General features: G+C 45.5%; 1 protein-coding gene across 4 annotated transcripts; it reads left to right on the top strand.

Moving 5' to 3' along the window:
* The first annotated feature begins 628 nt into the window (after nucleotides 1–628).
* Nucleotides 629–26,672, top strand: DAZAP1 (DAZ associated protein 1). 4 transcript variants are annotated; one of them, XM_068661874.1, is made up of 13 exons: nucleotides 629–830; nucleotides 6,251–6,291; nucleotides 6,725–6,891; nucleotides 7,221–7,286; nucleotides 7,920–8,030; nucleotides 10,403–10,451; nucleotides 14,944–15,026; nucleotides 18,432–18,585; nucleotides 20,068–20,097; nucleotides 20,517–20,657; nucleotides 21,306–21,488; nucleotides 23,428–23,516; nucleotides 25,663–25,751. In XM_068661874.1, the coding sequence occupies exons 1-12, from the start codon at nucleotides 799–801 to the stop codon at nucleotides 23,505–23,507; spliced, it is 1,137 nt and encodes a 378-aa protein (XP_068517975.1). In that variant the 5' UTR covers nucleotides 629–798; the 3' UTR covers nucleotides 23,508–23,516; nucleotides 25,663–25,751. The 4 variants fall into 4 exon arrangements, with proteins under 4 accessions (XP_068517975.1, XP_068517974.1, XP_068517973.1 ...); XM_068661873.1 differs by lacking the exon at nucleotides 23,428–23,516 and having other exon boundaries at nucleotides 631–830; nucleotides 7,923–8,030; nucleotides 25,663–26,672; XM_068661872.1 differs by lacking the exon at nucleotides 23,428–23,516 and having other exon boundaries at nucleotides 631–830; nucleotides 25,663–26,672.
* The last annotated feature ends 1,241 nt before the right edge of the window (nucleotides 26,673–27,913 follow it).

Below are 27,913 nucleotides of genomic sequence, written 5' to 3'. Positions count from 1 at the left end.
CGGGTCCATGCAGTGGGGGTGCGCTGTGTACTGGAGCCTTGCACTGAGGCTGTGCCATGCACCGGGGCCATGCACTAAACCTGTGCCATGCAGCAGGGCCGTGCACTGTGTATTGCAATGCGCATCGAAGCTGCATTGTGCATTGCAACCATGCACTGGGGCCGTGCCATGCATTGCAACATGCACCAGTGCTGTGTCGTGCATTGCAACCATGCACCAGGGCCATGCACGGAGGCCGCCCCGTGCCCCTCTCCCTGCCTGCACCGTGCCCGCCACCCGCCCCGAAGCCCCGCCCCCTGCTGCGAGGCCCCGCCCCCTTCCCACAAACCCCGCCCACCCACTCGCCCCTCCCACCTCCACTCACCCCCATGCACCTCCCTCCCTCCCCTTAGCCCCGCCCCCTCCCTCCCCTTAGCCCCGCCCCTTTCCCGCCCCTTCCCGGGCGCGGCCCCGGAGACCCCGTAGCGGGGGCAGGTGCGCGCGCAGCGGCCGTTGGCGGCGCTGAGGGGAGCGCGCGGCGGGCGGGCGGCGGCGGCGGCGAGCAGGAGGAGGAGGAGGAGGAGGAGAGGAGGGGGGGCGGGGGGGGAGGCCGGGCCCGGGGGCGGCCGTTTGCTGCAGCTCCTGGGGGGGGGGGGGAGGGAGGGAGTCAAGGAGAAAGAAGCGGAAAAGAAGCGCAAAAATATATAGAGAGAGAGCTATAAAAACAACAAAAAAACACAAAAAGGAAAAAAAAAAAAAAAAGCGAGGAGCCGAACGAGCCGCCGGAACCGGGCGCGGCCCCCCCCGGGAGCCGCCGCCATGAACAGCGTGGGAGGCGCCGATGAGATCGGGTGAGGGGGAGAAAGGGGAGATTTGGGGTTGGGGGGGGGGGGAGGCTCCGGTTGTGCTCACGGGAAGGCCGCGGCGGGGAGGGGGGGGGGAGGAGGAGGAGGAGGAGGAAGGGGGGGGGGGGGGAGGCTCCGCCCCCCCACCGGGCCCGGCCGCCATGCTGGCCCCGCGCGCACCGGCACGGGCCCGGCCCCGTCACGTGACCCCCCCGCCGCGGCGGCAGGTGGCGCGGCCCAAGGTCACCGCGCGGCTCCCCGAAACCCTCGGAATTGCACCCAAAAAAAAAAAAAGAAACCCTCCCTCCCCCCCCCGACACACAAAACCCCAAATCCCTCCGGCAAACCCCTAAAAATTCCCCAATTCCCCCCAAAACCCCTTCAAACTCCTTCAGATCCCTCCCAATTTCCACAGAATCCCCCCAAAAACACCCCCAAAACCCTCACATCCCCCCAAAACCACCCCCAAAACCCTCACATCCCCCCCAAACCACCCCCAAGCCCTCTAAAATCTTCCCTGAACCCTTCAAATCCTCCCCAAATCCCCCCCCAAATCCCCCCAAAACCATCCCCAAACCCTCTAAAATCCTCCCAGAACCCTTCAAATCCTCCCCAAATCCCCCCCAAACCACCCCCCAAAACCTTAAATCCCCCCCCAAATCCACCTCAAGGCCTGGCCGGGGCTGCTCCAGTCCCACCGGGGGTCCCAGGTCCTTCCCCCGGGGGTCCCGAAGCCTTTCCCCCAGGCACGATGCAGACAACGAAGCCCCCAACGCTCCTCACCCTCCCAAGGCCTTGCCCGAGGTGGGTTTCCAGGCGATTTTCTGGTTCCAGCACAAAGCCTGGCCCCAGAGGCCTGCCCCAGCCCAGCCAGGGGGTGTCAGGCTGTAGGGGGGGCGCTTCCCAGCTCTCCCACCCCGCTTATCAGCTCCCTCTCAGGCCTCAGCTCTCCTAAGGTACATTTGGGGCAATCCCGGTGCCATCTTTGGAAGCCGATAAGGCCTGGAGAACTCCACAAGTTAAAACAGGAAACAGCCAAAAAAAAAAAAACCACACCACCCGACATGTAAATATTTAAATGAAGAGCCCGTAGACTCCGCGTGTTAGGACGGGAAGCAGCAAAGAGAAGATTAAAAAAAAGCTATTTAAATAAAAGCCTGTAGACTTCAGTGGGAAACGGCAAAAAGAAGATGAAAAAACCCTGTGGGCTGCTCGGCTTTCACTACAAAGGAACTGGCACGGGGTGCTCGTTTACCGTGTGTGTTCCTCGTTTGTATGGCCTTAAAAACACGAGGAGCAAGAAAACTGCCTTGAGTATCACATGAACAGCACACACTGCACGAGGCGTGTTTAAATATGTAGGTTTAGCCCCAAAAGTGCCCTTTTTTTTGGATCGTGGCCCATAAGACACTACCCGGTGTCTTACAGCAGGCACCACAAGCAGGCACATGTCCGAGACCCGTAGGTGAGCGCAGGCTGCGAGCCCCCGCTGGGGGATCATCAGCGCCCGTCCTGAGCAGCCCTGGTGGCTCCTGGCTGCAGGCTGCTCAGGTTTTGATCCTGCAGAGTCGTAATCAGATTTGAAAGGACCAGATCTTAATTGGAGAGGGTGATTTTCTGTTTCCCTCCCTCCCCAGAAGTGCTCAGATGAGAGGATGAAGCGCAGTTTTGGTCAGCTGCCGAGAGCCGTGCGAGGAAGTTCTGTTCTGAAGGCTGCTGTGATGCAAGTCTTAAACTTGATAGGAAGTTGTGGATTGAACCACTTTCCTGGGCGGATTTGAAGTTCAGAAACCAAAATAACTCCTCACGGGGGTATGAGTAGGTAGGGGCTTGAGAGCATTATTGATTGGAGTTGGGACTTGGAGTGTTTTCAGTGACAGAGAGTGCTGCTCCTGAGCTTGCTGCGTCCTACGGGCCAGAACTCGTTGGAGCTGCACTAAAAAGATAGATGGTGGTCAAACTGACGTTATTTTACGTAGGCAAGGAGTTCGTATGTTTTGTTTTTTTTGAGTTTCAGCCCTTCCACGTATCTCTGCATGCTTTGTTATTAATTCTGGAATTAGCTATTTCAGCATTAGACACGTTTCCGTGAGAGAAGAAGGAACCTTTGTCAGGAAATAGTTGCAGTGGAACACGTGGGGCTGTGAAACTTGGGTAAAAGTTCTCCGACGAGCTGCGTCTGCTGAAGAAAGAAAGAGACCTCATTAGGTCCCACAGCTCTTGCTTCAGGCCGTTCTTGTGCCGTGTTCCCCTGCTTTTTGGGGCACGTGGGGGCAGTTAACTCCTGCCTTCACTCCGTGTCCCCAAAACCAGTCTGTCCCGGAGTGGGCATGTGGCTGAGGCCGTGTATTTACATACAGCTGCTGCTGACCTCAGGCAACCCGGCCTTTTTGTTTGTTTAAATGAAGGGAAGGTGACTGCAAGGAATTAATCCCGGAATGGGGAGGTTTCAATGGCCGGAGACTGCAGGGAGCCCTCCTTCCCCGCAGCCAGCTTGGTGTTCTGTCAGTGCAGCTGGTGTTTCAAACCGATCTCGTAGAAATTGATCTCGTATGCCAGGCTATCGAGCTCAGTTCTAAAACCCCAAACCCAACACGTGGGGAAAATGTAGGCAGCACGGCGATGGGCATCATCAAAACTTCGATCTGAGCGAGCATCGGATGAGGTTTTCCTCTTTGCTGCCAGGAGACAAAGTTGTTTTCTTGCAGAACTTGCAGAACTGTAATGGCACGAGGAGGAGCCACGTGGATTTGTGCGTGTCCCACGTGTGAATTTGGCGAAGGGGGAGCTGTGGGAAGGAGCAGGAAGTCTGCGCCTGGCGGGGACTGCTGGCCCGGTTCGGCTGTTCCAAACTGGGTGGTGGTGAGGAAGCTCCCTGGAGCTGGTGCTGCTGCCACTGGGGGGTCTGGGGGGGGCTTTTCCTGTCCTGAGAAGAGCTTTATCCTGAAGGGGGCAAGTAGAAAACAGGCCCGCTCGCAGAGGAGGTTGGTAGGGGGTGAAGTGTCCTGCTGGCGCTGCTCACAGGGGCTGAGGATTCAGGTTTGCCTGGATGGAGCAAGACTTCTTGGTACCACCTCATGCTGGATTGGGTCACCCTTAGCTTCGTACGTAGCACATCTCCACCCTTAGAGCGTTGTTTTACTTTGTTTTTTTCACTGTTACTGCATAAGGGTTGTGATGTGATGCCGTAGCACGGAGAAATGAAGCCATAAAAAAGCGCTGTGGGTTTCCTCCGTGAGCTCCCTGCCTCGCCAAGCCCTCTAGGTCCTGCCCTGGCCCCTGTGCAGCAGCTCTCTGCTCTGCATGGGCACTGCTGGTTCCTGCTGCTCTAGTGGCTCCTAAAAAGGAGCTGAGGACAAGGGCCTTTATTAGGAGAATGGTTTTTCTTAGTTATGCTTGGAAAAGGGAGAACCACAGCTTTCCGCTTCTAACCTGCAGCTGTGCTCGGGTGAGTAGAAAACGAAAGCAGAAGGTGGTTCCTCTCCTGGAGGATTGATCCGAGGCATGAGGGGCATCCTCGGGGGGTAAATCACCCCAGCACGGCTCTGCGCAGACACAAAACCATTAACTGGAGATGTTTTACGTCGGTGCTCCTCACCGAAAAGGGCCAAACGCCGGGGTGGCTTTCAACTAGCCTTTAATTAGAGAGTAAAATATTTTGCATGGGAGCCTTGTCACACCCTGAGGTTGATAAAGAGCTGCCAAGCAGGCGGCCTCGCGGCTCCTCTCGCTCTGCTTCCCCGAGTGCTCTGCGTGCTCCGACACGAAGCGCTGCGGGTCCGGGCGGCTTCTGTAGGAGAACGGGCTTGGTTCAGAGCTGTCCCGGGTTGGGAGCGTGGGGTTCACTTTGGGTTTCAGTCACGACCTTCTCGTGCGTGTGGAGAGATCTGGAAGGCAGGGATTGTACCGCGGTTTCACAACTAATTGCTGCGCTGTTCCTTCGTGCTTGCCTCACCAGTTTCCTTCCCACCTTAGACTTGGCAGTTCCACTTTTGCTTTCATTTCCCTAGAAGATGACGGTGACGGTAAACCAAGGCGATTCTGACCCGTCCTGCTACGGGAGTGAAGGAGTAACGAGTAAAAGGAGGGGACGAGTTTTGTTCCAACCAACAGTTTGAGGACATTCATTTTTTTTTTACCAGCACCGTACTTTGGGAACCCAGCAGCAAGGAAACCTGAGGGCTGACACAAGCTTTTTGGTCCGAGCATGGAACAAATTCAAAACCTTTCTCTTACCCAGTTATGCAGCTAGAAAACAAGTACAGAAATCCCAGGTAACGCCCCAGTTTTTTAGCTGGGATTCCCACTGGGCTTCGACCACATGGCCCGTGGAAGCTGGCCACATCATTCCCCAGGGCAGGTGCATTTCTTGCTTGGTGTTTTTAAGTTGATATTAAATAACTTCAACTGCTGCTGTTGTTTTTTCACGTGGTGGTAACACCAAATGCGCAAACTGCAGGTATTGTGGCAAAAGCAACACCTGACTTCTCAGGGAGTGTTGCAGCAGCTGTGTTCCTAATCCATTTTTGTATGGCGAAGTTTTTTTAACCTATTTAGGTTGTCAGTTACCTCGTAATGTTCAACGTCAGGTAGCAAATGGCTGTGGAAGAGCTCAAGCTGTTTGTTCTTTGAACTCCATTTCAAAGGCTTAACGCAGCACTGTGCACCTCTCGGTCATTAGCCTGGGATTAAAGCAGTTAATAGACTTAGGTGTCTTAAACCACGGTGTCTGGTCTTCTGTCAGCTTGCTTTATCTCAGAAGTTTGGGGGTTTGTTTTCATCCTTAAATCGGAGCTGCACGGCCCTGCAGCTGCTGGTTTGTTCTCTTGCCACGAGAAGTTGGGAAGGAAACTGGGAGCCAGGCGTCCTGGACTGGGGAGGGGTTGAGCAGGTAGAATGCGACCTTAATGATGTGTTTGGCTCGCTTTTCAAACAATTTCAGCGGTGCTTTGTACACATTTTCGTGAGCTATGAAGTGTTCCATGCTGGAACTCCCTTCTGCCCCCAGGAGAGCAGGTAAACGGACTTGGGCGATGCTCCGTGGTCTTTCCTCTTGGCTAGCAAAAGCTTTCTCAAAGTGATGCCGTTTTCTCAAATTCCTGGAAGTGTGGAGTTGCGAGGAGCTTTGGCTGTCCTGGTAATTGTCTTCTCTTCACATGAAAGAACAAAACATTCTCGAATAAACGTACAAGCTCTGCTCGTGCCCTTGGCACACAAAGCGTGTGCTCCAGTTCTGTCTCAGTCTTCCCAAAACAAGGTGCTTGTCACGAGGAATCGAGGCTTTCTGGTGAAGCCTTGGCTTTATCCTGTATTTTGGAGGCCTCAGCACCAGCAGAGCTGTTCAGAAGAGCTGACTGCTTCGTTAAATAAGATGAAACCATTTCCTGTAGCACCCTAACTAACACTGCTCTGTGCTCCCGTTGCAGAAAACTGTTTGTGGGTGGCCTGGACTGGAGCACAACGCAAGGTAAGCTATGTATTCTACAGTCGTTGGGCCTGCCCTTCATGTACAACCAAACACACAGACACCTAGCTTTTTATCAGGCGATACCGTGGTAGGGAAATTTGGTTGAGATTCCTGCTATTTTTTCTGCTAACATAAAATTTTTGTAGAGAAAGTTGCAATCACTGTTTTGCTTCTTTGCGTTCTGTTTTGTGTTGAGGTTGTCAACTCAGAAGATGACAACTTTTTAAAATCACTTCCTTGCTGTGATATTGCTGTTCTTTTGCATGAGTGGCAAAAAAATCATTTTGTTTAAATCAAGCATGATCATTTTCAGAAGATGGTTAGCTCAAGTCTGAACTTGCTCAGCTGCTTCGTTCTGTCTTGTCTCGTGGTTTTGAACACAGCCTGGTAACGTTAATATCTGGTTCTGTTTAATATATCCTTCTTTTAACAGAAACGCTTCGTAGCTACTTCTCCCAGTATGGAGAAGTTGTAGACTGTGTAATAATGAAAGACAAAACAACAAACCAGTCTCGAGGATTCGGATTTGTCAAATTTAAAGATCCCAACTGTGTGGGAACAGTACTGGCCAGTAGACCTCACACGTTAGATGGCCGAAATGTAAGTTGACTTCGTGTTTCATTTTCTGGTGTGGGGTTTTTGATTTTTTTTTTTTGATTTTTTTTTTCCCAGACTGCTTCAAATACATGTTTTAAACTCTGACTTCTTATCGCATACTGGATAATGTAAAAGTTGCCTGTTTTTTGCATTTAATTTACTGTAAGACAGCTTTAACTCGGTGATCTGTGTCACGTTGTAGAAGTGCTGTATTGCTGATAGCTTTTATCTGAGGAGCTGAATTTCAGCAGCGCTGTGTTCAGCTGCCAGAAACAAAACTTCCTAGAACAGTGTTCCACGCAGAGATCTGACCGAGCTGGAATCTCTTCCAGATTGATCCAAAGCCATGTACACCTCGGGGGATGCAACCCGAACGGACACGGCCAAAGGAAGGATGGGTAAGGAGCTAAACGTGGTGTGTCGTAGCTGGTTTCCAAGTTTTGTTGCGTTGAATTCATGTGGATCGTTCCCATGTCCTAAAACTAGGAGGCAGAGGCAGGCCTCAAGTGTAAGCTTTACTTCTGAAAAATACACTTAGATTTTTTTTTATGGTAAGAGTCCAAGTACACTGGAGTTATTAGCAAACACTTTGTGTTTGTGTTAAACTCGCTTTGTGGGTGTGGTGCTTTTTTAAGCTCTTTGCAGTGCTTTCAGTGGAGTTCTTCAAGTCTTGAAAGGAGTGTCTGGAAGGGCGCTTGCAGGACTGATACTTTTTTCCAGCCTACTTCATCCCCTGCAGGCTAATCTGATTTCATTTAAAAAATGAGTAAATGGCCTCAGAACATGCTCCCCGTTTCTCTGATCTTCTGAAGAAGAGAGGCTGGATTTTAACTGAATGCTAAACTTCTGAGCTGAGAGCGTGCAGTTGCTTCCCTTTAATGAACAGTAGGCTCCAGGCCTGGAGACGGCTCCCCCTCAGCCTCCAAGAGACCATTGTTCATGTTTAAGCACAAAAATGACTGAAGTAGCCAACCTCATTGTCCTTCTGACTGATTCTTTTTTTTTTTTTTTTTTTTTCCTCCTTGATTTAGCAGAAAGGATCCAGGAGCGATAACAATAAATCAAATAAAATTTTTGTTGGTGGGATTCCTCATAACTGTGGCGAGACTGAGCTCAGGGAATACTTCAAGAAATTCGGAGTGGTGAGTCATTCGGCATGATGGCAGTTATCAGTTGGTTGCAAGATGCTTTCCCTCCCCGCTGCCTTTCCTCAGATTTCATCAAGCTGTCAAATTTGGGGTTAATTTAGACAAACTGCTATAGGCACATACTGAAGCATTTTGTGATAGTGTACTAAACGTTCATCATCTCGAAGTGCATCTTGCTGTTTGTCAAAATCTATTGCTCTGATAAGTAACTCACTTTGCTTCCTCCGTCTCCTCTCGTTTAAGTCTGCCTGATGCATTATTCTGGTCCCTTCTTGCACAGGGAGAAAATGCTCCTGAGTTTAGGTGGCTTAGAAAAATTCTTGCTTCTCAATTGAAAACTTACAGCTCAGTGGTAGTTTTGTGTGATTTTTTTTATTTTTATTTTTTTTTTGAACTGGAAGCACTTCCATGAGCTTACACCTAAAACACTTGTCTTTGAATAAGTGATTGGTTAAATTTTCAGTCTCCTGCCATTATTTTGTTAACACTGGTTGCTTTTAAACAATATCTGGAGTGAGCTGAGTTCTCTTGTCCCTGGAATATCCATTCTAGAGAGAAACTGCTGCTCATGTTATGCAACTGTGTATAATTCAGTTTATAACTTCTGACTAAAACGAGTGTATCTTCGGATTTTTTTCTAATTAGATTTAATTTCCCATTTATCCCAACCATTGTGGCTTCTTTCCAAGATGGTAAATTACTAAGCTCAATTACTAAACTCAGCTGTAGATAATTTTGAAATACTTAAAGATTCCCTGAGCTGAATTCCAGGATGTGCCAGTGCACGCGCGCTTGCCATCTTTGAGTGGTGTTCAGTGTCATCTGATTTTTTTTTAAATTGTTTTTCTATACAGTTTCTTAGTGGCAGCAAAGGATTAGTTGATTCTTTCTCAAGTGGCTAAGTTAATCAACAGTACTATTTAAAAATGATTACCTCAAATTTTAAATAAAATACAAAAGGGAATTGCTAATAACCCTTTCTTTAGTTTGAAAGTCTGCACCAGACTTATAAATAAAGGTGGAGGAGCATGTTCCACAGCTGTGGGGCATCATTTCTAAAGGCTCTTCCTCGCAGACTTGAGGAAAACTTCCAGTTCTGACCTCTGGATGGCTTGGGAGATACAGGGTTATGTGCCACCAAAACCAGAAGGCAACAGCCAGTAAGTGTAAGTGCCTTGAAAAGTAAGTAGTAGAACTTTAACAGCAGGGTAGAAATCAGGAAGCCAACGTGGAAGTTTTAATGAGCTGTGTTTGGAGAAGCAGAGGTTACTGTGCATGTTTTGTAGCCACAGGGTGATGAGGCAAAAGCAGGGATTGTTTCTGAGACGTGGTAATTGGATGGGAAATAAGGTCGATGTGAAGGATGGGATCCAAACGGAGCAGTGGAAAAAAGTCTGCCACTGTCATGTGGCAAAATCCCCTAGTGGGGATAAACCTCAGCTGTTAGCATCCCATAGGATACACTCGAGTGAGTGTGTATGGTGTAATAACTTGAAAAGTATGTTTTCTAGCTGTCAGTAAAAGGTGGATTTGCATCGAGTTTTAAGCTAATGAGGGGATCATAGTAAAAAAAAATAAAAAAATAAATGGACTTGAGGGCAGAGCTGTGATTCCATGACATCACCTACATTTCGTGACTGTTTCTCCATCTGAAAGTTTTTAAGGCAGTTCCTTCCAGCTATTTTAATATTGCCTTTGAAATGAACGTTGCATCTCTGCTTCTGTTCTAAGTTTTAGCTCATATTGATGCTTAGTTTGAAGAAAATCTTCAAAGTTCTTGAACGACCTTCAGTTCATTTTTTGATTTCCTTTTGTAGCTAAATGCATTCTGATACTGATCGCCCATAAATGTTTCTGTAATGCCATTTGAAGCATCAGTTTATAGCTGATACTGCACCACGAATTGCACAAGGAATTCGGAGAAACTGCAAATTTTTAATGCAGTTAAAGGTACCTTTCGTACTGAGAGTGAAAATTAAAAAAAAAAAAAGAAAAAGCAGTTTTAGGAAGCAACGCTGATGAACAGTGTGTTGAGAACCCAAGACCTTTAGAGTTTTTATGGGCTATAATGTGAGTATAAACAGTGGAGCAACCTTAACGCTAGATTAAAACCTTAAGTGTGATGAGACCTTAAAAAGCCAAAATGAGGCAGTTTTTTGGAACAGATGAATCCAGGCTTTTCTTAGACTCCTATAAAGAGCAGTATTCCCAGTTTGTTTGCACTGTGCTAGGACAGACTGGTATTGATGGCTACATCAAGCATTTAATTGTGCTTTGTGGATAGAGTGCGGGAAACCAGCCTGTGGTAACTGTTTATAACGCTCCCCTGGTAGCACAGTTAGTAGAATTTCCCTTCTCTCTTCCAGGTCACTGAAGTTGTAATGATCTATGACGCAGAGAAACAGAGGCCCCGAGGTAAAGGCTGATCTAGTTTGTCCTTGAAATTTCTTCATACTCTCCTATAGTCAGATGGCAAACTATTTCACACCATCAGAAAAGGTAGATTTTTTTTTTTCTGTGTTGCCTCAGGAAAAAGAATAATTCGCTGGGCAAATAGCACATTAAGTGCAGACTCTTCATCTACAGCTTGAGTTGGTATCTGTGCATTTAAAGTCAGATGTTTCATGTTCATTTTCTTCTTTTTTTTGCTGGTTTTTATTTGAATGAAATTTGATTCTTGAGCCACTCCTGTGGTTTAAGGTACAGTAGGGAAAAATCTCATCAGACTTTCCTCCTGTTCCACATGAAAGGTATGTTGATGTTTATAATTGCATGGGGGTGCTCTAGTTCAGAGTACTTCTGGACATGGGATTAGGACAGAATCCATCCATTACATGCTTTTTGTTTTGGTTAAATGGCTTCACTTAAAATCCGAGAAAAGCAGTTCTTAAACGACATAAAATGCTTTCAAAAATACATATATTTTGATTGGGATACATAGTGCCTATGTGCTAGACTGCTTTTTTTTAATGGAAAAAACCCACAAAGTCTCTCTAGACTGTTTTAATCGAGTTGGTAACCTTTGGTCAAAATACGAAGCAAGCTTCATGCCATCCACCTTCCATTGCATCTCTCATCTGTTTTGACTATTAAGAGGCAATATTTGAAATAAGTGAAGCTTAGTTGCACTTACCACCTAGTAGCATGTTCTACATGCTAGAGAATAGTTTGCCATCTGAACTCTCATTTCTCCTCTGACTCATTATTAAGAAATATATTCTTCACTTCATATTTATTAAGCTGTTAAGTCTTAGTTTTATTTTTAATTTAGACATACATCCTTAGTGGCATATTTAAGTGTTTCATAGTAAAGTATGGTAATGTTAAGTAAGTTCTTTTTTTTTCCTTTTCTCTCTGTGAATTGTTTGACTGTGATTAACGATATCTCTTTAGATTTCTTCTCTCTAGGTGATAATTTATCACAGAGGTACAGGCCAGTTCCACAGTCAGAGGAGGGACGGGCTTTGTCTTTAATTGGAGTGTAAACGAAGTTTCAATATATTTGTTTTTTTGTTTTTTGTTTTCTTGCCTTAGCTATCTTAACCTTCTTTCAACAGATGTCTTCTATTTAAGCAGAACATAAATTCATCCATTTAAATGCTCTAGAGCATCTAATTTCAAGTAGAGGAAGCAGTGGAGACCAAGATAAGGGCAAATGAGTATAATTTGTGGTTGAAGTTTTTGAATTATTCCAGTAACTATTGTATCATCTATATCTTTGTGATATTTATCCCAGCCTTGCAGCCTCTGAGCAAAAGATACTAAAACATCATGCCTGCTCTGGATTAATCCTGGTCTGAATTAATGGCTTCTCTGCTTAGAGCTATACTAAAAAAAAATTAATAGAAGGCTTCTGGTCCACTTACGACTTGGTAGCTTGAAGCAGAAATGACAAATGTGCCCAGGTTTGAAAACCTATCTGTCTCCATCCAGTGTGCAGTTGTACTGCAGAGTACTTTCTCCTTTATTTGTCTGACTTCTTAAGCAGTGTTCTTGAATCCTGTTGCTCTGGCTTTCATTTTTATTCTATTAGATTCCTTTTATGTAGTGTAACTAACTGTCATCTCCAAAAATGGCCTTGTTAATCCCTCGGGGTGTGCTAGGAAAAATTGCTCCTTTGTATCTGGTGCTCCTGGTCGTGCATCCCAGCACACATTTTCTCCCGCTTCCTTTCTGATCTGTATTCTGTTGTACAGTGCTGTTCAGTCCCCGCTTGTCCCTTTAACATGGTACCTGAATTACTCTATCTTTATAAATTTTAAAAGGCCACTTCGCTACCATCTTCTACTTGAATCGTTGTCAGTTTTGCCTCCTTCCATTTTCCTCTTTTACCATCCTTGCATTCTGAACACATCCCTTCCTGCACGCTGTGTCACCAGTTTGCCGGTAGAAGGAAGGACAAATCACCCCTCTTACTAATCCCAGCAGCGTTCCTCCACCCTCAGCTTCTCACAAGAAGGCTGGGAACCAGGTTCTCAGTGTCAGAACTACCGTGATGCCCTCGAGGAGCTGCCTGCCTGTCTCGAAGCAGCCGAGTTGCCTTCATTTACTTGCTGCCCCTACCTCCTCGTGGTTAGCTCTTCTGCAAGCGCTGCTTTCATCAGAATTCTTGCCAGAGTCCCAAGCACAGCCAGCCTCGTTACATCTTAAGTGAAACAGTGGCTTTGTTGCAGTCCCTGCTTCTCATGCTTTCTATTCTCTGCTGAACCGACCACTGGGAAGTAATTTACAGGTTCTTGCTGTGTTCTCTTTCCCTTGGCTGCAGACCAGCCTCGTAGCTCTGTTTGGTAGTCCACTTGGGTTCCCGCTAAAGGCAACGAGTTTCTCCAGCCTTCAATAAAGTGCTGTCTTCTGAAAAATAAAGCTGCTTGATGATAGGTTTTGTCACTTCTGCTGTCTTTAAAATTTCACGTTCTCGGCATTTCTCTGTGTATTGTATTCTGATTTCTTCACTGTTCCTTATCTTGTAGCGTTTGGCCCTTTTGAATGCTTTTTTCTTTGCTGGCTTCCTCAATGACCTTTATTCCTTCCTTCTTCGCATCCAACAAACCACATCCCCATATCACCACCCGTTCCCCTCCTTCAGCCTTCTCAGAATCAAGCGAGCAGCCTGCATATGTAGATTGTATCCCTCATTTTCCTTTCTCGTGCCCTTTTAGATAAAGGCAGCAATGCTAAATGTGTGATTTAAATACAAATACTTTTCTTTTGGCTCTAATGTGCAGATTTTAACCTCAGACAAATATATTGTGATGAAATGCTGCTCTCAATTTTGAGGCTGCTTTCATCACAGGTCAACAAAACTTCGTTTATACTGCCAGTCTCTTGTGTGTGGGAAATGCTAAGTTTTTTTCCTTTTTATTTTAATTTTATTTTAGTGATGTCTTTTGCTCTTGTTGCTGACAGCAGAATTTGACCTGCTGGAATCTATTTTGGCCTGTATCTTTGTGTATTTTTTATATATAAACTTTTTCTACAATAGGCCTCTTTGGGCTTACCCAACCCAGTTGGATAAGCTTAGAGAGACACTAACTGTTATAGATACTGTATTTCTGTTTAACGCTTTAGAGCAATATATGGCTGCTGTCAGCACTAGCTGCAAAGCAAAATGCAAACCAAGGGGGAAATCTTGGGTTTCAGAAAAGCAGAAATGCATCCATGTTCCATATGCTTTTGATGCCGCACCTCGTTTTTCTTTCTAATTTTATTGCTCTACCCTTAGCTAATCTAAAGAATGGCACCACTTATGTACTGCATGTGTTCTTACCTTTCCTGGGATTCGGTTGTTACACCAGCAACAAGTGGTTGATGGCATGAACCAGCCTCCGTGTTCTGTGAGATTAACCACTATTTTGCCACTCTCTCGGCAGTATCAGCAGCTACAACCTAAGTGCAGTGGTTCTCAAAGTGTGACCTCCAGAAGCGATTTAGAACCCGGGGCTTTGCCTCTCGTCCAGTGTCTGCTACAGGCATGAGACCCCCCACCCCACCCCCCGTCCCACACGGCCTTTTAAATAGCTGCTGGATTCAGCTGAGCTGCCAACATCAAGGGCTGCGGTCAGATAAAAGGGCGTGAGGCATCCTTGGGGATCTCGAGCAGTCAGTAGCTTGAGCAAAAAGAGCAGCTAAAAAGTGTTGGGTAGCCATTGGAGAGAAAAGCAGCAGGAAATGCAAGAAGTAAAATAGACAGAGACACCAGCAAGTGTGACGTGCTCCTTGGGTCGTCAGGGGAGGCCGGGTTTGGAACAAGGATCGTCTGTTAAGCGCTTTCTCCAAGGCATGAAAAACTTGAGAACCTCTGATCTAGGTTGTTAGTTTCTGAAGCTTCTCATTCATCCATGGAGTGGTAAAATTTTTTCATGCTTTAACAGCTACATCTCAAAGACAATGTTCTTCTTTTCCACGGAAAATATTCCCTAACTGAAGAGTGGGGTGAGGGACGGGAGGAAGATGCTTTGCAGCTTGGGGACGCAGGGACAGGACAGTTTTTCTTTGGGATCCTAGCTTAAATCAAAGATAGGAGCAGGCAAGCTTCTTTACTTCTAATTTGCTGTCCCACAAGTATTTTGATTTGATCATGTGGCACAGTTCTGATTATGCTAGCACTTTTTTCCATTTCCTGATGGGTAGGTTAGGAATCAAATTAAAAAAAAAAAATCGTTAACTTGTTCAGTTTGTAAGTTGCATGTGTGAAACCAAGATGAGGCATTAATTGCCTAAGTACGGGGAAGTATCCATTGCAATTTTCTCAGACTGATTTTTTTTTTTTTTGTTGTTGAAAATTTAACACAAGTCTTGGTTATCTGAAACCCCTGCTTGAACCCTTGGTCCGCCCCTAATACTGTTCATCATCCTGTTTTGTGTCACAACACCCTGCTACCTTGATTCACTCTTCGTCGTTGGCTAGGTTTTGGATTTATTACTTTCGAGGACGAACAATCAGTGGACCAGGCTGTCAACATGCATTTTCACGACATCATGGGCAAAAAAGTGTGTAGTTGTAGTTTTATTTTACCTTAAGAAAGAACCAAGTCTTGGGCAACTAGCAATTTCACTGGTGACCAAACCTAGGTACCGATCAGCGAGGTGGGAGAGCGTGCAAGTCCAAATTCAAGGCTTTATCCATGAAGGTGGAGAAAGTCTTCTGAGTTTGCTTAAGCAGGTGAGAGAGGCAGTTAGCTTGGGTCTTAGCCCAGAGAAGCGACGTAGATCCTGAAAGCCTGAGAACTTTAGGCTGCGGGTTGTTTTCTTGTTATTTTTTATTTCTATTTTGGGTAAGGCCTTGTGCTACAGACCTGGGGGGTTGCTCTGGCTCAATGGAGCTTGTGTTGGATGGAACTGATGGCGACTGCCCATCTTCTGAGCACTGATTTGCTTCCTAGGTGCAAGGGTAGAAGGTAGGTGTGTCCAGCCGTTTGAAAACGAGAATCCCAATGAAATCTGAGTTGTTCAAGGCTTGGTTTAAGATACCACTCCTTCAGATGTGTATTTGGTACTCAAATTTTAGATGGTGTGAGAAAATCTGCTTTGTATCATCTTAAACTAAAAGAGTCGAAACAAAACAAAACAAAAACATCATGAAGGATTGGTTTTTTAAAAAATTGGGTCACTTACTGTGAAACTTTGATACAAACCCACGTACTCTATATAGTATTTAACCACAATGCAGTTAAGTGACCTCTGGTTGTTTCATCTTCATACTGTGTTGTCAGCAAGTGGATGTTTGATAGGGAGGAATTTTTTATGCTTGCTTTGATGTTACTCAGCAAGGAACATGCTCGTACCTGTGGAACAAATGAAAAGCAGAGAAAATTGTTCAGGACACCCCAGTTTTAGACAGGGAAAATCATAACTTCTGAAAGGAAAATTAACCACAGGAAATTCTGGTAAAATTAAGTCCTTGCAGCTTTTTTCTCTACGCACAGTTTTTAAAGTAAACCTTAGAACTGCCAACCTTAGAGAGAATATATCTCAAGGAAACCCGAGAATACTGTCACTCACCTTAAGTTACTGCATTTTCAAATTTTGCATTGTGTTTTAAAGTCTTCCTGTAGCCTGGTATTTTATAAACATTTACCTAGCTAGCAGGGGATATGTTCTTGCCAATCAATGGAGTTTTGTTTGGTTAATTACGCAGTACAGAATGCTTTTTATCCCTGTGAACTTGTTTTGGGGTTGAGGGGTGAGTTGATTTTTTTAGTTAATGGAAATGCAGCAAATGAAGAAATGTGTTTGTGTAATCAAGACCGTTAGTGTACTTGATTACTAGCATTTTCCTCCTGTGAGCAGTTGAGCACTCCCATTTGTGAGCGAAGGCACTGACAGCCCGAAACCTATTTACGTTGGTGTGTGTATGAATTGCATCCTGCATCCAGCCTCTGATCTTTCCTTGAAATTGCCTTAAACTTACACGAACCACTTCAGTGAGAGGTCACGTCACAAAGCAGCACATGCTAAATATAAACACGAACAAAGGGTGGTTCATCTGCTGTAATGGGTCTGGGAAAGAATGGAGAACCCTGTGCGAGCCTTCAAAATGTCACCTCTTGTGCTGCCAGCTTGCAGAATATTGTCAGTGCTAATTCAGAGTTCTCCCTTGTTTCTCAAACAATTCCAGTATGAAAATGAAATTTCTTTTTTCTTTTTCTTTTTTTTCCCCTTTCAATGACATAAAAGGCAGAAATCTGCAGCATTTCTTCGGATCCAGCCGGTGGAGGTGCCTCATTTACTGGTGTAAACTGGGCTCGAGGCAGGTGCAGAATTTTAACTTGGTTGTTGAGAATATTGCACGAGCATTTTTCAGCCCTCAGTTTGGCAGCTCGCTGCTTGTAAATGCACACTGAAAAATTAATGGAATTCTTCCACACAGAGAAACGAGCAGCAGCACACTCCGCTCCCTTCATTGACTAATAATGCCTGCTTTAAAAATGGTATCTCTCTCTTTCTGGTAATTAAAAAGGTATTGCTGAAATGAATCCATATGTTGTTGAAAGGGGAAAAAAAAAAATTAAAATTGCAAGAAGGACTCTGCTTTTGTAAGCAATAACCGAATTCCCTCAAGGCAAATGTGTTAAGACTCATTAATTTGAGTCCTTTGAAAAATTCCCTTGGTTCCTCTCTGGAAAGGCCTTCAGCTGACAGAGATTTGGTTACTGTCATGTATAATGTCCTTGGGGCATCTGCAGTGGGCTGGGGGTGGGGGGCTTTGTCCTTGCCTTGTGCCTATTTCCTGTTTGTTCTCTGACATGAATGGTTTTTAAGACATGGCAGGAAGAATTCTGAATACTTTATTTTCCATACTACTCAGGCCCATTGATGATTGCGATTTATTTTCTTTGTACTCTGGCACCCATTAAAATTAATCATAAAATAAAAAAGGCTTTAATTCAGCATGCATGAGTGCTGAGAGTGTTTCATTAAATCAGAAACTGGATTTTTTTTTTTTGAGAGGTTTATATTGAATGTGCAGCTTATTTTAAGTAGGTCAAATGCACTTATTCGATGGCTTGGAACACTAGGACATTTTATCTTTGAATAAAATAAGTTAAGCACTGTGGCTTACTAATTTTAAAAACAGGAGGGCTTTTGTCACTGACTTAACACAGTATGAAGATTTGCTTCTTATTGACTCAACTGTCCATTTTTATTACTTGCATGTTTGTTTACTTTTTTGTTAGATGTAATGTAAGATTCTCTTATCACATCCATTCCCTCTGACATTGTTTGAGTTAATTGAGATTCTTTAAGCGTTAGCCTGGGGAAGGTAAGTCTTTATCTTCCATTAGACATTTAAATAAATTCTAAGTTTAAAAAAACAAACAAACAAGCAAACAAAAACCAACCAAACAAATGTGTGTTTCTCAGGTATGAGCCGAGCTGAAATTGCAGTTAGATGGGGTGGGTTTAAACTGTAACTTTCAAATGAACCCCAAACGCTTGGAATGGTTAAAGCATTAGTACCCTTTTTCAGAGTGTACTCTTTACTCGATTTTTTTCTGAAAATATCGTCTTTGTAACTCCTGTCTTAACTATTAAAAGAGTCTATAAACGATTTAAAAGATTACGTTTTTTTTTAAGTGAAGAGTTGTTGTAAGAGGGTACTGCTGTTTTAAGATTAAAGCCAATGAATATTGTACTATGGTAAAACATAAATGATTTGTAGGATGTGTTTTGCTTGAAATACCTCAATAGCTGGACTCGTAACGTCTTACCATCACACATACTGTACCTGAGAAACATTTTAAATTACCGGCCTTAAGTTTAATAATTAAGTACTTAGACATAAGTCATAAGATGCTAAGTGTAGTCTTAAGTGTTAATTAAGGGTGTGTGTGAAGGGAAGGGGGGTAGATTGACCTGCAGCATCTCTCCTAAATGGCGACTCTGTTTGTTTAGGTGGAGGTGAAACGCGCAGAACCTCGGGATAGCAAAAGCCAAACTCCAGGGCCGCCCGGCGCCAGTCAGTGGGGAAGCAGGATCATGCCGAGCGCTGCCAATGGCTGGGCAGGTCAGCCCCCTCCTACCTGGCAGCAAGGATACGGCCCTCAAGGTACTTCTCTGGATGTCCTAATCATGGTCGTGAGCGAGTCTTGTCCTTAAAGCTTGCCGATAACTTGGTAAGAGTGGCAAAAGACAGAATTTGCAGGTTCGTCAACGCTATCTCCGTGCTGGATTATCGATAGCAGAACTAAAACTGCACCAGTCCTTCCCGAGTCTTCTGAGACCAGTCCTTCATCTCCTTTTCCCCAAACACGTTGCTGCTTAGGGCAGAGGTCAGTGGGTTGTGCTGAGCCTCGCACGCATTCTGGAAGGTGCTTGGCCTCTTCTGTTTGGCTCTGCCTCTCCCTAAATGGAGTCAGCGTGGTTTTTGGTAACGTGGAGAAGGTGCTGAGAAAGCTCAAGCTGGGACTCCAGCTGTGGGAGCGTGACCTGCTTGAGACCTGAAAGAAAAATGTTGTTAAAATAGGCATTTTCAAGGATGAGGCAGTTTCGGAGGAAGTTATAAGTAAAATTTGCAAGGGATGAGAGAAAAACAGATGGTCTTGTCTCTGGGTTTTATTGCTTAATGTAGCCTGGAAAAATAACAAGCAGCTATGGGGCCAGCAGTGGTGCAGGGGAGCACTTAGTGCTTATAACGGTCGTGATTTAGCTTGAACCCTTAAGGGCTGAAAGGAGCAGCCGTGTGTTTTGGTTTTGATGGCTATAACCCCACCAGATTTTGAAGATGGGATAAATATGCTGAGTTCATCCGAAGACAGTTTTGATAACTTATGGGGAAATACAGCGGCATAATTGAGTTGCATTTGACAGAACAGAACTTGCGTGCTCCGATATGAGAAATTTTCACCTGGGGGGCTAAAGGGAGTGTCAGTGCTTCATCTCTTGCTACAATAGATGATACCTCAGTGGAGGGATTGCTCGTTTCCCCATGGTGCTTATTAACTTGAAAGCTGCAGCTGAGGCTTTGACATTCTGCACAGATGTGCTAATCTGCAACTGCACAAATTGAGAAATGAGATTATTTTCAGTGTGGTTATTTGTACAGAAAACGATAGCTGATCTACTGGAAAGATTAGCGTGAAGCGTAAATGCATTTATCTCTCTATCTTAATGCTGCAACGAATGCGGAAGGTGTTTTTATGGTTCAAAAACTTCAAAAATAAATAGGATAAACCTGATAATGTATTAAAATACCTTGGATGTGTAGTCTGCTGTGATTCTCAGTATGTCGGTGGTTTTTATACTAGTGCGGTTTCTTGGCTGGATGTGCTCGGTTTTTGAGCACTCCATCTGACTTCAGTTTGAGGATTGCTGCATGTTTCTGCATTATTTGCTGAATAATTCAGTCTTTTAAGACATCTTGGACCATTAAAAATAAATAAATCTTTGACCGAAAGAAATGTAAGGGACACTGGGAGGATATCTAGTGTATTCCAGAGCCTAAAGCAAGATAAACTTTCCCTAAATCATTCCTGTTTCATATTAAACAGTTTCAGTACATGTATAACTTGCTTTTTTTGCTTTGTTTTAGGGATGTGGGTGCCAGCTGGACAGGCGATTGGTAAGTACATTATATGGGACTGATTTTAATAGAAAAATCCTGCTGAGTGGGGACGTGATTTCTTTAAGAATCCACAGAGATTTGTGGATTGCTGTAGTATTTAACAGCCTGTATGTTTAAAAGCCTGATTGAATTTGTCCTTAAAGAATGAAGACGACAGCGTGTTGTTAACAAACCAGAAAAGGGAGCTGACATGCATCCCGGTGTTGCCAACTCCATTAATTCGGTATCAAGGAATTACATTCTCAAATACAATTATTTACTGCAGGGATACTTGGAGGACAAATATTTCCCAAAGTAAGAATTTAAAGAAGGCTGAGGCTGCATCTGAAATTGCGGAAACAGCTTTACCCCATCTAGAGAATGCAGACTTTTCGTTATTGAGCCTCTTCAGCTCTTTGTTTCTGTTAATTTTCTAGGTGGATATGGACCACCTCCTCCAGGCAGAGGAGCTCCTCCACCGCCACCACCATTTACCTCATACATAGTCTCTACACCTCCTGGGGGATTCCCACCTCCACAAGGATTTCCACAGGGCTATGGCACCCCTCCACCATTTAGTAAGTGACCTCCAGGAGTCTGAGTGCAATCCGTCACCAAATTCAGGGTTTGGCTTTTGCTCATCTTTCTCTGGACTTGGAGTATTCCCCTATGCTTTTTTAATCTATCCTTAAATTCTCTGCTGAGATTGTATATTTGGAGTTACAAGCAACTATTTTTGTCAGGCAGTTGGGTTGCTTTCTCTTGGGTGCTGTAATAGTCTGTTCTCTAGCTCAAATCTCTCGCTAAACAAATCTAGTTTCATTGTGTACCTCTATTATGACATCTGTGAGAAAACTTAAGAGATTATTGCACGGTGACCTGGGCTAGACGCAGGCTGGGATTTTTCGAGAAGCTTAAGGAATTAAGGTCACAAGTGGCATTGGAAACGTAAATAGGATTTGAACATCTACGCCCTCGGGCCACCTTTTGAAAAGTCTAGTCACAAACTTGGTTTAAAAAAGGTAGGAAATGCCACTCTTTTTTTTTTGTGTTACAATGTAAGTTGGTTTTACTGCCTGCCAGCTACAAGTAGCAAAAGTTTTGACTTAAATACCTACAAGTCTGTTACTGGAAAAAAAAAGTGCATTGTACTAAATCCAAGCAAGAATTTAGGGAGGCGTTGACCCATATCCATGTCTTCTCATCTGTTGCACTTTGTGTTTCAGGTTTTGGTTATGGTGCTCCTCCTCCTCCACCTGACCAGTTTGCCCCACCTGGAGTACCCCCTCCACCTGCCACTCCAGGGGCAGCACCACTAGCTTTTCCACCACCACCACCACCATCTCAGGCAACTCAGGACATGAGCAAACCCCCAACTGCTCAGCCAGAATTCCCTTACAGCCAATTTGGTAAGTAACTGCCTGTAAAATAAACTCAGCTTGATCCTTCTTCCCTCCCTGCTTTGCTTTCCTACCTGAGTGCAAAGTCAGTGTTCAGAAGCTGTTCGCTAACACCGATGGCACTTCTGTCAAGGGGGGGAATGCCAGCCACCAGCTTTCAAGGGATCCTTAAATCATCCAGCAGGTATTCTAGCCAGTGGGTATTTTCTTAACCAACTCTAGACATCGTTTGTATCCTGTGAGATAGTCTTCAGAGACTTCTGCAGTTGTAGGATAAGTCACTGATTTGCTCTCTCCCTGAATCTGCAGTTAAAACTTTTTTTCCTCTCTGATAGCTTCATGCAGCTTGTAGACAGCTGTTTTGTTTAACTGACTTTGATCAGATCGGAGAGTAGAGTTTAAGAATAGCATCGAGATGCAAGCAGTATGGGGTATTAAAATCCAATCTGCATGCTTTTTCCTCCCATCCCCTGTTCCTTTCCTGTCTTATCACAAGCTGTAGTTTTGTCAGAAGCATGTAATGCCTCGGCAGTGCTTATTTGTGCTGTGGTATAAGTAACTGCTTGAGATAGTGATGAAAGACATTGGTGTAACAAGTTTTAAGCCAGTCAGGCAGCAGTACCAAACAAAATAAAACCAAACCTACACCTGGATAGGTGCTCATGCTCCTCTCTGTGGAAACCGAGATGGAGTTTTCATATTACTCTTCCACACACTCCTACTTCTAAGCAGCGTTGTCCCTAAGACCTGTCTGTGGCATGCTCCTTTTCCTGAAGATGAAATAATTGGTGGTCTTCCACTTCTGCAGTCAGTTTTCTGCATGCAGTGTGTCCATGGATTAGGATTGCTGCTCTACACTTGGACAGATTCTCCATGTGTGAGCATATGCCTGACTGTTTTATTTAAAGTGCCTGCAGAAACTTATGTAAAGAACAGTTCATAAAGTTATTTGAATAGATACCATTTGAAGTTCCAAAAATGCAAAATGTGTTTAAAAAAAACACGGAAGATTAGCCTTTCAGGTGCATTTGTAAAGCGAGCAGATGTTCTCATGCTGATGAGCTTCAAATGTTTAAAATTTGTTCTAAACACAGTTGCTGCCAGAGAAAGCTTTGCCCTTGTGACTCAAGAGGAAGGTTTTCTTGTCTTGCAAGAACTTGTCTCTTTGCAGATAGATCCCTTTTGAGAGAGGGTGGACCCTACTAAATAAAACACAGAGCCATGCATAATCATTTACATTCTGCGGGGAGCCAACATTTGTGGTGTTTCAGAAGTCCAGGAAGAATCTGTTTTCCAACCTTGTGGGGGTTCCTCTGTTTGGTGTGTGTAGTACCACTCGCCTCCTGTATATTCCAGGAAGCCTATTTCCCAGGGAAATATTTAAAGTGCTTCTAATTAGTCTCTAAAAGTGCTGGGTGGGGAGGGAGGAGGGAGGAAAAGGTGTGTGGTACTGCAGTTTGAGGAAGGAGCTAAGAAGGTTGGTGTAAGGCACAACTGAAGGTGGTCTCTCACCTCGAGTGGTTTCTTAGCTTGAAATCTGTTAATGAGCACAAGTGCTAACAGAGAAAGAGGTGTTCGATGTGCAGCAGTCATCCACAAAGCTACCTGGAAAACCTTTGAAAACTTTTTTAAAGAGCTCCAGCTCTTTGTGTGTTTGCAGATTAGCAGCACTGCTGCACAACAGGCAGCCCAGCTGATCTGCAGGTATTTACGGAAATGCATAAGGCTGATGGGCTTTAAAGAGGCACCGCGTTATCTAATTGTTGTGGCATTCTCAGATTTGTCCTGGCTTGACAGCATCTTAAATGCTGCGATGTTTACAGCCGGGATGAACGTAAACACGAGTAATGAAACGCTAACACGGGTGTGTCTCCCTCACCCTGAAAAAATTATCTCTGCACAGGGCTCTCTCGGGGTTCGTCACCCTGGTCTCCTCATTTCTTACTAGGGCTGGGTACCTATTCTCAAGACCCTTCAGGCTACGCGCCAATACTTTGTTTACACTCTTATGGTCAGGCTGAGCAGTGAGAGATCTAGGTAGGTGGCGCCTATTTACAACCAATGCTCTTGATTTGTCTGCCTCGGGGAAACTAACTTGTGTTTCTTGCAGGGTCTCTTCTAAGGGGGTGGGGGGAGCGACGTGGCTCAAATGTTTACTTTGGGCAAGCAAGGGCAACACACTCCTAAAACACTTCTGTACCCTCCTTAGCTCGGAGGGGGAGCTCACCACTGAAATACGAATGATGCTGCTGATTGCTTCCAAAGCTGCTGTGCTGGCGACACTTTTTCTTGCGTAACTGAACAGAGCTCAGGTTCTGCAAGCCAGAGATTGAGACCATAAAGCTTGGCACGGCTCCTTCAGAAAGCAGAGCCCTCTGGAAGGGCAGGTGAGCTGTGTGCTGCTTCACGGTGCGAGCTGAGAGCTGCAGCAGGAGCCACAGCGAGGGAAGACAACGCGCAGTTACGTGTCTGGCTGCTCAGCTCGGTGCTGTGGGCTTCCTTTTTGATAACCAAATGGGGAGCTGTGGTTTCCCCCACCGAATGCTCTAACACTGCGCTGTGCAGTGAGAATAACTTCATTTTCTTTCCTTCTGAGCCTCGCCCCTTGGCAAACAATTAAATTGTATTTTTGGTAGTCTGCTTATCTTGGTATGAAAAAAAGCCTGGATTAGCATTTTTAGCTAATAGAAGCCTTGTGATAGATGTGTTTTAAGGCTCATTAGCAGCTGCAAGTCCTGAGAGACAGGCAGAGCTTGAAATTGAAATACTGAAGACGTGCTAAGAGACTTTGTTTTGGATTAAGAGAGTTAAACCTGCTTTAAGCCTGCACAGGGAGAAGCAGAACTGCAGAAACGTACCGAGCAATTAGGGTTCTTAATACCATCTTTTATAGCTGAGGCTTGTGCTGATGCTGCTGTTATGATTGAGTTGTATTTAATTAAGGGAACTTTTATTAAATTTCTTAGTTTCTCAGCGTTCTTAATTCACATCTAGTTCTCCCTCACACTGGCAGCAAGAATTCCTGCAAGGCTTTTCATCTCCGCCCTTTGTCCCTATTCCCAAATTCTGCCCAGCCTAACTCTGGGCTTTGGTGCAGGTGGTCGTAGCCTCGCTGAGCAGAGCAGGGGAGCATTGGGTTCTGCAGGCTGAGGAAGAACAGGATAAATATTAATGTAAATAAATATTAATTTCCTGCACAGATCTGTGTGCGCTGCAGTTGAGTGTCCTTTCAAGTTTAAAACTGCCCACGCGCTGATGCAGTGGATTTTTAGGGGATGTGGGGACCTGCTGTGTCCTTGTTCACTGCTGCTGATCTTCAGCTGGGTTAAAGCATTCAGCAGCAGCTGCAGCAGCGAGCAGTGGGGAGCGGGGGCAGGTTTTGAAGTGGAACTTTGGTTTTGAACTCGCAGCAAGTGGATGTCAGCCTGCTCATGCGATGAGCCTTAGGGGAAGCACGTCAGTTGTTCCAAGTTCAGGTTCCCCTACACACTCTGTAACGGGTGGAGCAGTCGCAGCCTTTGGGATCCTGCTCTAATAGCTTTGCCCCCTCATGTTTCAGTTCTAATTTAGGAACTGAGCATTCCTTGAAAGAGGCCAGTTAATGAAAATACACATTCAGGCAGCAGTGCTTTTTTTTTTTTTTTTTAAGCATCTTCTCCAGTGTGTCCTTTCAGCAGCAGCAGTTTTTGAGTGTTCAGGGAAGGTGAAGTTGCCTTTACAAAGCTTGGCTCCAAAAGCTCTCCGCCATCAGGCAGAGGTGCCAGGAAGAATTCTTTGCTACATCTTCATCTCTGCTGGACCTCACGCTGCTAGAAACAAAAATGAAATTAAAAAAAAGCTGCTCAGAATGAACTGACAGCCTACCAGCGAGCCACTTGAAGCTGCTGAACAGCAGCAGTGTGGGAGTCTGACCTGCTGGCTAGGCTGGGTTACCTCAAAAGTGCAACCTGCACCTCTGCACGCCTCCTGGGTTCTCCTCCTGTACCGGGGGGCAGATAAGGTGAAGAACTGAAAGCAGCAGCTCCCCTTTCTGTGTTAGATCAAAGGGTTTGTGTTCCTGGGACTGCGTGGGGGGAGGGAGTGGCGTCAGGACTTGAATTTGCACCTCTGCTGCTCCGTGCGCGTGAAGGACGCTGGAAGCTGGCTGGAAGCTGACCTCTGCCTTTTCTTTCCTTCTCCCCAGGGTATGGACAAGACTTGAGTGGGTTTGGACAAGGTTTCTCTGATCCCAGCCAGCAACCCCCTCCCTACGGAGGCCCCTCGGTGCAACCATCCAGTGGCCCACCTGCAGGAGGAAGCGGCTTTGGACGAGGACAGAACCACAACGTGCAAGGATTTCACCCCTACAGGCGCTAGCGTGGGCTGGCAATCAGGGAGTTCTGTCCCCACGGGGGGGCCTGGGAGCAGCCGAGCCCCAGACTTCGGAACTTGTGACAATCACATACTTGATGGAAGAAAAACCTAACAACATTTTTTTTGGGGGGTGGGGGAAGATGGCTTCTGAAGGCAACGCTGTGGGTGTTTGGACTGCAGTTTTTAAATATTTTCCTTTCTCTAACCCATCAGCACAAATAAATGTCACTGGTTCAAACTACAGGGTTTTAAAAATGTCTTCAGCTTTAATTCAAAAACTTCAGGTTTCTTTTTTTTGAAATTATTTTTCCTGAGCCTTTGTTTTACCGTATATTGTAAACTTTTATGTTTAAAAGAAAAAAAAAATATATACATTTACAGATTGTGAAATTTTTAAGAGAAATTTTCTACTATGTATGCTGGCTTATTTTTAATTTAAAACAGGGTTTCCGTTAGCACTGTTGGAAGTGAGGGCGAGCTGCAGCCCCCTTACTCCTGACATTAGCGGTGGGGCGGATGGTTCAGAAACTCTGGGAGTTAAAAAAAAAAAAAAAAAAAAAAAAAAGAAATCTACTGAGTGTATTTTGCTGTTGTTACCTGACGGTGTAGAACTGGTAACAAGGCAGGTGCAGACTTGTTGACGCACAGAGTCACTTAGGAAGCGCAGCGCTAGGTCTGTGCTTCAAACTCTTTCAAATCCTCTGTGGATTTCATTAGGGGTTAACGGAGGCCTTGTTAAGATGTAGATTTCCCTCAGGCAAAAGGTTAGGTGCGTTTTGCACTAACCAGTGATTACCCCTGGTTTGAATAAAGAGACGTACATTTGGATTAGAAACACAAGCCTGTCTCCATTTTTTTTTTCTTTTTACAAGAAGAAGTTCCTCGTGAATTTGTGTTTTCATGAGAAATCAATTGGTGGCCTTGAAAATCTTACCTTGACATCAGCATACAGGCTTAGGCTGTGCCTCAGTGGGCTGTTCCACCACCAGCAGTGGGATCTGAGCCGTCACCCTTCGTGCCTCGCAGCTTTTACCCTGGTCGTGAGAGAACCAGCTGTGTGTGCTCGCTCGTTCGTGTGTTCGTAGCGGCGATGGGCTTTGGCTGCGTGCTGCTGCCCTCAGACCTTGAGTTGCATTTAAAAAAAAAATCCTTACAAGCTGTGAGCAGCACGAGGAGGTGTCTGGATTTGTCCACCTCCGGGAAGAGGCCCCTCAGCTGAAACGTGGAGGTAACGGGGGTGAAATGCCCTCGTGGTGCTGGCTCAGAGAACACGCTCTCAGTTTCTTTGTTGACACAGTGAGGTGTGCTCTCGATGCTCTCCCTGCCTCCAGTCTCTGGTCTCCTTTGGAAATCCTTTCCCCAGGGACCTCGTCCCTTGGGCTTTCTTCTGCAGCTGCTGAGCCCAGCGTGAAGTGGCTGAAATCTGGGTTTGTGGCTGTCTCTGGGTTGCTGTCCCTAACTGCTTGGTCTGGGTCTTCGGAGCAGTGCCGCAATGTTAGTCCCGTCCCTGTGAGCCTAATCCATCCAAATGAGCTGCCCTAACAGGCCGAAGGAGCGTTGTGTTGTGAAATGAGTCGTGGGCTGAGAGGTGAGGCTCGGTACAAGCAGGGAACATCCTCGGTGCCGTCTGTGCTTTGATGTGTGGGGCTGAGGCACGCCGCGTGTCCAAATCAGCTGGGGCTTTTCAAGGGCCTCTTTCCAAACACCAGCTTAGGTTCCTGTCCAGGTGCTCTTCACTCAGGGCTTTTTATTTATTTTAATTTTTTTTTTAGCTGTCTGAAGAGCCCTGGTGCTGGGTGCGTGCCTGCTCCTTAGTCCTCTGCCCCAAATCCCTGCTGTGGGGGTTTAACTCCTCGGGAGCGGACAGTGCGCTGCTGTAAGCTCGGGTGCCACTTCTGCTCTGCGAAAAGCCTTTGCTCAGCACCGGCTGAAATTCAGGGCCTGCTGGGTGCCGGGGGAGGATTTCAATGAGCTCAGAGGATTTTAGTTGGGAGCTGTGAGTTTCTCTGGCTGGTCCCCGTTCCCTGTGCCGTGACTCCTCCTGGCTCAGCTCCTTGCTCAGCTGCTTCCACACCAGGACA

This window comes from Anas acuta, chromosome 26, assembly GCF_963932015.1.
Source record: "Anas acuta chromosome 26, bAnaAcu1.1, whole genome shotgun sequence".
NCBI classification, from domain to species: domain Eukaryota; kingdom Metazoa; phylum Chordata; class Aves; order Anseriformes; family Anatidae; genus Anas; species Anas acuta.
The sequence above is the reverse complement of the archived record's forward strand: the minus strand, read 5'-3'. Positions and strand labels throughout refer to the sequence as shown.